The sequence below is a fragment of the Choloepus didactylus genome, chromosome 27, assembly GCF_015220235.1.
Source record: "Choloepus didactylus isolate mChoDid1 chromosome 27, mChoDid1.pri, whole genome shotgun sequence".
Classification (NCBI taxonomy): Eukaryota; Metazoa; Chordata; class Mammalia; order Pilosa; family Megalonychidae; genus Choloepus; species Choloepus didactylus.
In genome coordinates this window covers 2598982-2611954 of record NC_051333.1, presented here as the reverse complement: position 1 = coordinate 2611954, position 12973 = coordinate 2598982, and the positions used below count along the sequence as shown (strand labels likewise).

Genomic DNA, 12973 nt, shown 5'->3' with positions numbered 1-12973 from the left:
ACAAGAATATTATGAAGAATTCTATGTCTGTAAACTCAACAACCCTAATAGGAAAAACAACCACATTAAAGAAAAGCAAATTTGCAAAAAACCTCAATAGACATGTTTCCAAAGAGGATATTTAAATGCCTGAAAAGGACAGGAAAACATGTTCAATATCATAGCTATTAGGGAAATGAATATTAAAACTACAGTGAGATATTATTTCACACCTACTAGAATGGCACTATTAGAAACACAGAAAGCTGCAAGTGTTGGAGAGGATGTGGAGAAATAGGGACACTCGTTCACTGCTGGTGGGAGGGCAGAATGCACAGCTGCTGTGGCAGAGAGTTTGGTGGTTCCTCAGGAAGCTGAGTCTAGAACTGCCGTATGATCTGGCCATCCTGCTGCTAGTTATGGACTCAGAAGAGCTGAAAGCAGGGACGCAAACAGATATTTGCACACCACTGTTCATAACAGCATTATTAACAACTGCCAAAAGATGGAAGTAATCCAAGTGTCTATCAACTGATGAATGGATAAAGAAAATGTATATGCATTTGATAGAATATTATTCGGCAGTAAGACGTAATGAAGTACTGGTGCATACAACAACATGGATAGACATTGAGGACCTTATGTTGAGTAGAATAAGCCAGACACAAAAGGACAAATATTGTATGATTGTACTAATATAAACTAATTATATAAGTAAACTCCTGGAGTTAAAGTCTAGAGTAGAGGTTACCAGGAGATAGAATGAGGGTAGAGAATGTGAAGCTGATGCTTAATATGTACAGAATTTCTAATTAGGTTGATTGTAAGTGTTGGAAATGGATAGAGGTGATGGCAGCACATTATTATTGTTAATATAATTAACAGTGCTGAATTGTGTGGAATGTCATTGAAAAGCAAAGTGTAGTGTCATGTACGTCACTAGAAGGAAAGCCAGAGTATGAACATGGGACTGTACAACACAGTGAACCCTGTTGTGGATGACAACTGTGGTTAATAGTACAAATATAAGAATGTTGTTTCATGAACTAGAAAAAATGTATGTCCCTATTACAAAGTGTAACAAAATGTTGGTAAATGGCAAAAATACACCTAATATAAACTTTGGACAGTAACATTTAAATATCCTTTCATCAGTTGTAACAAGGGTACCACACCAATGCTAAGTGTTGATAGTGGGGGTTGTAATGCTTAGGTTTATGTTTCAGCTTGGCAGGTGATGGTGCCCAGGAGTCTGGTCAAGCAAACACTGGCCTAACCGTTACTGCAAGGACACTTGTGGCTGGTTAATAAAGCAGAAGGCTGGTTAATTGAATCATCAGTCAGTTGATCGCATCCTTGACTGATAACATCAACAAAGGGTGTGTCGTCTGCAATGTGAGAACTCAATCACCTGGATTTAATCTAATTAGTTGAAGACTTTTAAGGGAGAAGAGAGCAAACCTTCATTTCTTCTATTTTGGCTATTTTGGAGAGTTCACTGAACACCTTCATCGGAGTTGCCAGCCCACTTCCTGCCCTACAGAATTTGGACACATGCATCCCCAGAGTTGTCAGAGACAGTTTTATAAAGTCTCATATTTACAGTTATCTTCTGTTGGCTCTGTTACCCTAGAGAACCCTAAGTAGTACAGGAGGGTAGATGGGGGGTGGGTTTTTTCTTTTTAGAGTAATGAAAATACTCTCAGGTTGATTGTGGTGATAAATGTACAACTCTGTGATTACACTGAGAGGCACTGATTGTAACTTTGGATGGATTGTATGGAGTATGAATATATCTCAAAAATGCTTAAAAAAGAGACATTGATATATCATGTATAAGTACAGTGTGAATATTAATAAACATGAAAGTTTTAGATCTTAGGAAGAAATCCCAGTCAAATAAAATGGAAGTTCTACCTACCTTTATATTGTTACAGACAAAGGTAAAAGCATGTATGATTATATATGATGTAATAATAGTGAAATTAAAGGTACAGATCTAATTTTTTCTAAAAGCCAAGAGTAAACAATCTTTATAAAGATTAACCACAAGCAATGCTGTTGATATTTGTAAACAATCAAGTCAGAAGTTTCAGAAAATGCAATTCATATTCAATTTGGATTTCTGCATTGAGTAAAATCTTTGTAGTAACCTATTGACGCCATCTGTAAAACTCCTATTTCTGCCATATTAAAGCTCAGGATCTGATTGGGTTAAAGAGGCGTGGCCTGGTGTGAATAAGGAGGAAGTGTCCTCCCTATAAAAACCCCTTCCCAATCAATCTCACTCCAGAACTCAGCTACCTTTGGAAGCACCTGGAGGTCAGAGGGGACTCTCCTGGAGTACAGGTGAGTCCATTATTGTGTAATTTCTCTTCTACATCTTGTGTTTCTACAAAGGGCAGGTTTGATAGAACAAGGTTCAGGGAATGGAGAAATTTATCAATTCATCAATTGTTCCTCAGGCCATCTCATTTCTAGGCAGAATGTTTGTACTTAGGAACACTGGACCCGTGGTGTAGATGCAGTACATGGAACTTAGATTTTCAATACCCAGACTGAAGCAATGGCTTATTTCTTCCTTTCCATAATCAAATCCTAGCTTGGCCAACTCCACAAGATGGTGAGTTGAAAATTTCCCATTGACTTATTCAACTGCTGGGCTGCTGCTATGGATTTGACCTCAGACAGGTTGGACCAGCTGGGAAAGCTGGAGGGTCCCTGAGTCCAGAGCAGTGATAACCAACAGAAACACAATGTGACCCACACATGTAATTACAAATGTTCTAGTAGCCACATTAAAATAAAAAGAAACAAGACAAAATAATTTTAATATAAAAAAATTTTATTTCATCAATTTTTTAAAATTGCTTAACAAAGTACCTTATATACTTTTTTCTCCAATGAGGTCACTGAAATCCACTGCGCATTTTGTACCCACAGCACAACTCAATTCAGATAAGCTCCATTTCAGGTGATCAGTTCATATGTGGCTGGTGGCTACCACACTGGACAGCCCAGGTCTAGTCTCTTTCAAATTTCTTTCATTGCAAGGTCCTTCATTCCAACTAGATTCCAAATGTCAGCGTGTTAGGGCCATGACTCGTATATTTGTATTTATATTGTGTCTTCATTACCTAGTGCTAGTGGCTGCACACAGAAGGTAGATGACAACTCTATGCATGGAAATTTGAAAGAGTCCCAAGTCAGTCCATTCATGGAAACTCATTTCATGCTCATTTTCCCCTGACAGTGGCCATGGCTGAGCACTTTAAGGAAGTGAGTAGATGTCCCATCTGCCTGGAGCATCTTGAAAAACCAGTGTACCTGAAGTGTGGGTACGTCTGCTGCCTGCACTGCACCACGTCACTGCAGAAGGAGCCCCGCGGGGAGGGCTTGCTGTGCCCCTCCTGCCCCGTGGTCTCTCAGAAGAACGACGTCAGGCCCAATCGGCAGCTGGGGGGGCTGGTTTCCAGGGTCAGGGACCTGGAGCCCCACCTGAGAGCCGCTCTCCAGATGAACCCGAGGATGCTGAAGTTCCAAGGTAAGGCCTCTGTATCACCTCACTCCAACCTATAAAGGGCCCTTGAAAAGCAACTGTTCCAAAGGATCTCTCTAAAATATCAGTTGCATTCTGGCACCTAAAATGTCTCTGCTCCAAGCTCAGCTGTTTCTCATTTCTGAATATAGTGTAGAACCACCTGGGTTTCAGCAGGGTTTTATCATTTAGGTCATGCCACAGACTTCTGTGTCTAATATCACAGCCACCGGTGGCTCTGGAGCACTTGAATGTGGCTAATGCCACACATGAAGGGTTAATATTTCAATATATTGAGGTTAAATAGAAGTTACTAAAATTATGCTTTACCTGTTTCCTATTTTTGTAATGTGTTCACAAGACATTCACAATTGTACTTGTGGCTTGCATTGTATTTCTACTGGGCAGCACTGGCCTAACTAAGGCTTCTCAAACTTGAATATGGACTAAATTACCTGAGGACCTTGTTAAAATGCAGATTCCCATTCTACAGGGCTGGGCTGGCCTGGGGATCTGGATTTGGGTCATGAGCCCAGGAGTCACTGATGCTTCTGGACCCTGGACCACACTTTGAGTAGCAAGACCCTGCACCAACTGAATCTGACCCCTCAGGGGTGTGGTCGGTCCAGGAATCTGCAGTGTTTAAAATCCCAGGTGCCTCTAATCTACAGGGAGTGAAGGTTCCCACTATGGGGAATGGATTTGCCCCTGTGCTCACGCCCCAGGCAAAGGCTGGTGATACTGGAACTGCTGATTGTTGCCGTAGACTTAGGTCCGGGTGAGACTGGATCCGCGCCCTGCAGGGTGGGCCTCCCCCACTGACACTGTGCGATGGAAATAAGACCTGATTCCATCTCAGAGCTTAACTCTGAGTGTTCCTGTGATCCAATTTGGAAAAAACGTTCATGTGCGAAGTGAATTATCTGAGCTCAGCTACATATATAATGGCTCCACAGGCACAAAGCCTGATTAGACTACAACCAGCTCATCTAAGTTGCCAAATCCTTCGTTGCTCTCTGTCTGTTCCCTGTGTTGTTACAATGTGTGTTACAATCAGTGGTGACGGTGTTGGGTTTGAATATGAGGAGTCTGCTATGGTGGGTATTCCTGTCTTCCATATCAACTGAGTGAATTTTCTGCAATATGTAAACTTGATTTGGATGCCAAAACCAGTCCTAGATTTTTCCTTTCCTTAGTAACCCCTCTCCCGGTGTCACAAGTCTCGGCATCTTCCACAGGGTCAAGTCAGAAGGGACCCGTGTGAAATAATTAGCTGTTTGTCCAGGATGTTCACTTCTGAGATTCCCATTGGCTCAATTCACCTATCACATTAGGACCCACAGCTCTGTGCTGTGACCCTGATATTTAGGGCTCATTGGAGACACTGGCCGTCCACAAGGCTGTTCCTCTCCAAGTGTCCTCACTCTCTGGGCACAACACCAGGCATGCTCTGGGGAGAAGTTTCTGCAGAGATTAGAAAGACATCCTTACTCAAGCCCAAGCAATCCCTTCCTTTATCTTGGCCTCTGACATTGTAACCCAGCTAGTCTCCAGACTCCTAGTATTATCTCTTCATTTTGTTCTAAGATTAGGAAAACAAAAACCTGGAATGCAGCTGCTGAGCCAAAAACAAGAAATGGGGAAGAGTACTGCAAAAAAAAAAGAGTGTAGTCTTTCATAATTATTGTTTTAAATATAAGTATTTTTCTTCGTTCAAAATATCTATATGATTTTATATTTGATAGGATACATACTAATATATATTAAAATTTAGAACAGGTTCCAGTCCGAGTCTGTGCATTAATGGGTCTTACACTTCAGTGAGAAGAAAAATTTTTAATCAGATAACCACTTTACTCACTATAAATGGAATTCCCAGTATGAATAAGAGGCCCATGTTGCTATGAACATAATAGGATTATTTTCCCTAGTCAGGAAACCAGGGCTGTTTCCCCAGGATAGAGCAGAATTAAAGGAGCTAAAGTGAATGAGGTCCATGGTCCTTTGCAGTCGATAACGAGTGAGCTATACTCTGTCCATCTGTTGAGCTACTTATTTCTCTCTCCACAGTGGATATGACCTTGGACGTTGACACAGCCAATGAATTCCTCATCATTTCTGATGACCTGAGGAGTGTTCGGTGTGGGACTATCAAACAGAAGCTGAAAGACTCTGCTGAGAGATTCAGCTACTCAATTTGCGTCCTGGGCTCCCTTCAATTCACCTCTGGCCGCCATTACTGGGAGGTTGATGTGGGAACCAACAAAGACTGGGATCTGGGCGTTTGCAAAGAATCTGTTCTCCGACTAGGGGAGATCCGACTCTCTCCGAATGCTGGATTCTGGACACTGAGCTTGAGAAACGGAAGCTACCTTTGGGCCTGCACCACACCTCCGACTGCCGTCTGGGTCACTCCTCGTTTACACCACGTGGGGATTTTCCTGGACATGGATATTGGAAGCATTTCCTTTTTCAATATTAGCGATGGATCCCATATCTTTACATTTACCAGAATTTCAACTGCTGTGCCCCTGCGCCCTTTCTTTTCTCCTTCAAGTGCAAGAAATGGTGATAAAGACACCCTGAGAATCTGCTCCTTAATGAATCCGAGAATCCCATTCTTCACCACAACTCAAGATAGACCAGTAAACCCAAGATAATGAAAATCATTTATTAGGATGGAACATGGGACTGTATAACATAGTGTACCCTCTTCAGGGTGAAAATGTTCTAGAATTGATTATGGTGATGAATGCACAACTCTGAATTTACTAGAAGACATTGCACACTTTAGATGGATTGTATGGTATGTGGATCTATCACAATAAAACTGCTTTTGAAAATATTTACTGATAATTAATTTGTGCTCCAAGCTATGGTCTTCCCTAAGTGGTACACACATTGCAAAAATAATAGAGAAATATGGAATATTGTCTGATTCACAAATCCAAAAATTAGATTAGTCAGAATTTGAATTGCATTTTAAAATTTTAAATATTCAAGCAGTCAAAATCTTTGGGTTTCATGTCTGTGTGTCTCTACCTATACCTATATCCAAAACTCCCTGAACAGTTACCAAATATTTTTCTTTTTTAAGATCAAGTCCACCTGTTATAGAAGTTATGAATTAGATAAACATTGCAATTTGACTCAGAGGATTATGTGATTTTACAAAGGATAGGAAAATATTACCTTTTATTCACAGTAAAATGTATATGCCTTTTGAATACAGAGCCCTGGGTAAATGCCTGTATAATATCCAGAATTGAGAAGACACCTTTTCACCATCATGGCACAGTTTAGCTAACCTGTGTGTGGACCTGTGCTTGGAAAGGTCAACCACAGAATTCACATGTGGAGAAACTGAACAGCTGGTCCCAGGAGCTCTCCTGGTGACACTGGCTGCTCACTGTCCCTCCCTCCTTCGCTTTTCCCATCCGACATCCTCAGTGCTGTGCTCACCGCCCTCTCCTGCCACCTGGTCACTGCCCTGAGCCGGTTGTGGACGCTCTTATCACAAGTCATTCCCTCACATCAAGGATATATTGAACCCATTCTTGGATTTTTCAAGAGCATCTCTGCAGTTTAAAAGTTTAAGAACATTTATATAATAAATTTTTAAAAGTTAGTGAAGAAAAATTTAAGAGTTTGGGTTGTCAAACAATGTGAGATGACCTAACAGTGACCCAGTCTCTAAGTCAGAATTTAAATGTGCTCTTTCCTTAAAGATAGGGAAATCCCCAAACTTTGAATTTACTGTAATTTAGAAGGGCACACAATCTCAAATGTAACCACAGTTTCTCTTTATTGGCTTGTTACACATGTCACATTTACTACTATTTGGCTTATCTCAATTTTGGAAAAATCTGGAAGTGCTCAAGAAAAATTTAACTAGCAAGAGTTTTGATCTTTACATCTGAGATAATATTATATAAAATTATCCATGATTTCCTAATCTTTCGCCTTCTAGATGGCATCTCACAACTCAGAAACATTGTTTTCTTCTTTGATATATCATCAATTTTGTTCTCTTCAATTATAATACATTGTTTTTTTCAGATGATCCCCAGAAGATCCGGGATTACGTACAAAGCACAAACAATCAGGATGAAAACATGAAAAAAACCCGACTGTTGTCATATTTATAAATTAAATTGTAATCACTCACTGTCCACTCTTTGCTAGAGCCTCTTGGTATTTCATATCTAAAATCAAGGCCTCAGTTCCACCTGTCAGGTAAGTTACTCTCATTAAGTGAAATTTGAAGAACACAGAAACCTACGTTAAAATGATAATGAGTCCCTTAGAAGTGGTTGCAAATTGCCCTAGGACAACACCATGGATAAAGGATATCTCTTGCAAACAAAGAAAGGTTCCTGTAGGGAGAAACCTCTGGGGGGTCCTTGGCTTAGTGGACTCTTGTGAAGTCAATTAGGCTTCAAGTTTTCTGGGAAGAGGGAAGTACTGAACATTTACCTATAAACCTAAACGACCATAATCTTAAATAATCCCATAAGGAGCACATGGTCAAGAGGTCCCTGGGTGTGAAGAGACACAAATGATTACTCTAATGAACAGTGCTGGGGTCGGGTGAGTCCGGGAACACTGGTGGGTATGTCAAAAGTTAGGATGGAGGCTGGAAGCTTGGATCAGATCTGGGAAGCAGGAAGTCTTAGTAAACGTCGCCATGGCACCCCCTGGGGTGTCGCTGTGAGATGAGCAGAGGAACGTATTATTATTACTTCTTTAATAAATGTCTGTAAGTGTCCACAATCGTCACTCGTAAGGTAAAATCCGACCACATGGTTTATAGATGGAGAATAAAGATCAAAATAATTTTAAAAACAAAAGTCTCCGAACCTCAAATGCTGGCGACAGTGTGGACCAGTGGGAACTATCATTGTTTGCTGGTGAGAATGCAAAATGCTACAGCCTCTTTGGAAGACAGTTTGGCAGTTCCTTGCAAATCTGAGCATAGTCTGACCATATGATATAGAAATCATGCTCCTGGGTATTTACCTGAATGAGATGAATACATGTGTCCTCACAACCGCCTGCACACATGTGTGTATAGAATTTTTATCCATAATTGCTAAAAATGGGAAGCAAGTAAAATGTTCTTGAAATGGTGAATGGATAAAAAAAATCCTGTATTATATCCATACAACAACTATTATTCAACAGTAAAAGAAATGAGATGTAGAAGTTTTATACATAATTGCTAAAAATAAAAAATCAAGCCACAATCTCAGTTCTCAATACGGTTGCTCACTGCCACAAACGGAACCCACAGAGCCGGTACCAGCAGTAACTGGCTGCATCAGAGGTGGTTCCATCGTCCTGGGAGAACAAGGGGGGAATGATCTGTCCTGGGACGTCAGGAAAGGTTCCTGAGGGGACACCGCTGAGGGCCTCGGGTTCAGGGGCGTTTCCCGAGGTCCGTCCATCAGGCTTCAAGGTTTCCAGGCAGAGAAGGAAGGTCCCAACATGTCGCTGTGACTTTAAACTGCTGTAGTTATGAATAATCTCGTGAGGCTCAGGCGGCCATGATGTCCTTAGGTATCAAGAGACACAAATGTTTCAGGACTGAGCAGTGACGGGACTCGGTGAGTCTCCCGCCTCTCTCTGGGGGGCGTTTCAGGAAGCAGCATGGAGGCCGGAAGCCCGGGCAGAGCCGGAAGCAGGAAGTCTCCTTGTGAGCGCGGACACAGCGCCACCTAGGGGCTCGCTGCGCGGGGACCCGGAGCTCATTTTATTATTTAATCAGCCAAATGTTATAGAAATTGTCTGCAGTTGTCACTCACAAACTCAAACCCGTACAGGCTTATTATATCTGGAGAATAAAGGCCAAAATAAATGGAACATTATTTAACAAAAAACAATAAAAATCTGAAGTTTCACCAGGGTTTTAAAAAGATGGATGCATAGATTTATGTACAATTTGTGGGCTGTCTAAATAGTTAAGCTAAAGTGAGAAGTTTTTATATCATAAATTAGTGGAGAGTGACTATTAATAACACTGAAACTACATATTTAGGAATCTATCACAGTAAATGAACATGAGGTTTTTAACACACCATTGGATTTATTAAAGGTTAAGCATGAATGGTAAACAAACATATAAAAAGTAACATTAATGAAATAGAATTTCCAGATTTAAATTTGCATTCCAAATAAATTTCCTCCCAAAGGTCAAAGCAACATGAATAAGCAGTGGCCACAAGCAATGCTTTGTGAGATTTGCAAACAATCAAAAAAGAAATTTCTGAAAAAGCAATATATTTTTACTAGATATCAAATGAATAAATTATAAGAGTTTTATATGATTACTTTTAAATTATATTAAAATAATATATAAAATATTGAAAGTTGGCAGATTTGGGTATCGGGGGGGAGGTACATATCTTCGAGTTCTCTGTATGAGTTTGTATTATTTTTGCAACTGTCCTGTAAGTTTGAAATTATTTATAAAAAAAGTGTTTTTGAATAACATAATAGTACACAATAAAAGACTAAAAAAGGTCAATTTTGAGCTATAGTGATTCTTTCATGATGATGTCAACAATATTTCCATAATTCAAAAAGTTAGGCAACTTAATAACACAAATCCATGAGGTGGACACAACCAACCAGGCCTGCCGTCCCCCTTGCCCACCCCAGCCCCTCCATTGCTGGAGGCAGCTGGCTCTGTGCACTGGGGTCTTTGGTGACCCCACCCTAAATGACTTTACCCCAAGTATTGGAAGAGAAGTGCATGGCATATTCCTGGGTTGCACGACCAGTTGCAGACTCTGGCTGTCTCATCCGTACAGCAAGTACTTCCCAAACAGCTGCCCAGGGCTACAGAAAACAGGACCTGACCATGAAACATTATTGTCAAACTGATCACAATTTTTAGAGTTGGGTGGCTTTCAGTTTGCCATTATGACCTGAGATGTACCTTTGCTTTGGATTTGAAAAGATGAGAGTATTCAGCAAAAAACAGCAAATGATGACCCTGGGGAAATGTAAGACAGATTAATTTAATCACCTAAATGTAGCCTAATCCCTCCCATCACCCCCCCCCCACACTCATCTCCTAATTTTTCATCTCCCCCGACAAGTTCTGATCACCTGTGTGTGTGTCATCTAAAACCATGTCTAAACCTTTTTGAAGAGAACAAAAATGTGTAAATAAAGGAAACATATCATTTTTTAATAACATGTCAGATAAAAGAAATGGCTAGATTATATGAAATACCTTTAACTTTTGATTCCTAACTAATAAAAATTGGACCTTTTCTAGCTGTCCAGCTACAGGGTGACCACACAAGAATAATTCACCAAACTTCTAAACCTGACCTTGGCCATTGAGGGAAAAAGGCCTTTTGAAGATGTGACTGTGGATTCGTGAGTGTGATTTTAGGAAAGATTTCTGAGTACGTTTAATTTATTTCCTTAATCTAAATTTCAGGTTTTACTTTTTGAAACAAAAAGTATTTGAAAGTACTTCCATTCATTTCTTAAAGGTTAATATTGATGGCAAATATTTAGCATTACACATTTCTGACCTAATTCTAAATCTTATCAACAGACATAATATTCCATGTGTAACCACAGAGTGATAACATGGCAATATTTGGTTTATATTAATAGGGAAAAAACACTCAGGATTTAATGATTGCTTTGATTGTGGAAACTTCTCTATATTTTCAGAAAAACGTCATTTCTGCCAGAATTAACTCACAGCCTGATTGAGTTAAAGAGCAGCAGCAGGATGTGAAGGAGGTGGGGGAGGGGCCCTCTGCATAAAAGCCCCGGGTGGGTCCATCTCTTCCCAGAACTGAGCTGTCCCTGGAAGCAGCTGGAGGCCAGAGGAGAACCAAGTCCACAAAAGGTGAGTCCAGACCTAGGGAACTTATTTTTTTTACTTCTTGGATTTCAATGAAGCTCAGATATGAGAAAGCAAGTTCTGGGAATGGAGAAAATTATTAATTCTGCTAACTCCGTGCCAGGTTCAGGGCGTGACCTTAGGGATGCTTGGCCTCTACCCAGGAGCAGTAAGTAGAACCTAGATTTCAATTCCCGGATAGAAGAAATGAATATTTCTCATTTTCCTTAACAGATCACAGTTTGGCCACTTTACCAGAGGTGACTTGAGTTTCCACCATCGACTCCTTCAGCCTCTTGGGTGCCACTGTGGGTTTTTCCCACAGTCCGGTTGGACCCACTGGGGAGGTGGAGAATCTCTAATTCTAGACCAACGATATCCAAGAGAATATAGTGTGAACTACACTTGTAATTATAAATTTTCAAGAAACACATAATGAAAGTTAAAAAAAGGAGATATTATTTTTAATACTGAAGTGTGATCATGTCAACATGTTATCAATTTTTGGAGTTTACAATGAAATAGTTTGCATTCTACTTTTCTAATAAGATCTTCAAAATCCAGGGGTATTTTACACTTTCAGCACATTTTAATTCAGAGAAGCCCCATCTCAGGTGTTCAATGCCCCACGTGTCCGTTTCTGTGGCCACACTACTGGGCAGCCCAGTCTAGAATCTTCCATCACTTCAACCTAGAGCTGAATGATGGATCCTGTCCTTCAATCCAACTAGCATTTCAAATATCAGTAGTTCAGGGCCATGAGTCTTTCACATTTGTATCTGTGTTTGTATTTTATCTTCATTACCTGGTACTAGGGATGGCATCATTTCTCTAGGCCTGTATCGATGAAAGAGTCCCAAGGACTATTGTCAAATTGAACTCACGGGAACTCTATTAATAATCCAGCACATTTCCCCCAGCAGCGGCCATGGCTGAGCACTTTAAGGAAGTGAGCAGCTGTCCTGTCTGCCTGGCTTACCTTGAAAAACCCATGATCTTGAAGTGTGGCTACGTCTGCTGCTCCGGCTGCATCACCTCCCTGCACAGGGGGCCCCGCGGGGAGGGCTTGCTGTGCCCCTCCTGCTCCGTGGTCTCTCGGAGGAACCACCTCAGGCCCAACTGCCAGCTGGGGGGCTGGTTTCCAGGGTCAGGGACCTGGAGCCCCGCATGAGAGCCGCTCTCCAGATGAACCCGAGGATGCTGCGGTTCCAAGGTAAGGCCTCTGGGCAGCCTCTGCCTCCCACGAGGCTCTCTTCTAACCTCGGGCCCCTCCTGTGCCCCAAGGGGCAGCTGATCCCACCTGGGTGCAGGTTAGACCCACCTGGGGATTGCAAAGGTAGGAGAATTTATGTCAGGACCAGACTCGCGCTAGCTATGGATCCCACATCTTTACATTTACCAAAATTTTGGCTGTGGAGCCACTGCGCCTATTTTTTGCTCCTTCAAACCCAATGACTGATGGCCAAGGCTTCCTGAGGATCTGCCCTGTGATGAGTCTGGGCACTGCCTCTCCTCCAGTTTATCCTGAGCAAGATGAGTAAGAGTCGGTGCACAACACATTTATAAAAAATGACATGCTCATAGCT

The 12973-nt window shown here is 41.3% G+C and overlaps 1 protein-coding gene across 1 annotated transcript; it reads left to right on the top strand.

The window, feature by feature from the left end:
- Nucleotides 1–3237: 3237 nt before the first annotated feature.
- LOC119521838 (ret finger protein-like 4A) lies at nt 3238–6319 on the top strand. The gene is made up of 2 exons (XM_037820514.1): nt 3238–3523; nt 5588–6319. Exons 1-2 carry the CDS (start codon nt 3238–3240, stop codon nt 6175–6177), a joined length of 876 nt encoding a protein of 291 aa, XP_037676442.1. The 3' UTR covers nt 6178–6319.
- The last annotated feature ends 6654 nt before the right edge of the window (nt 6320–12973 follow it).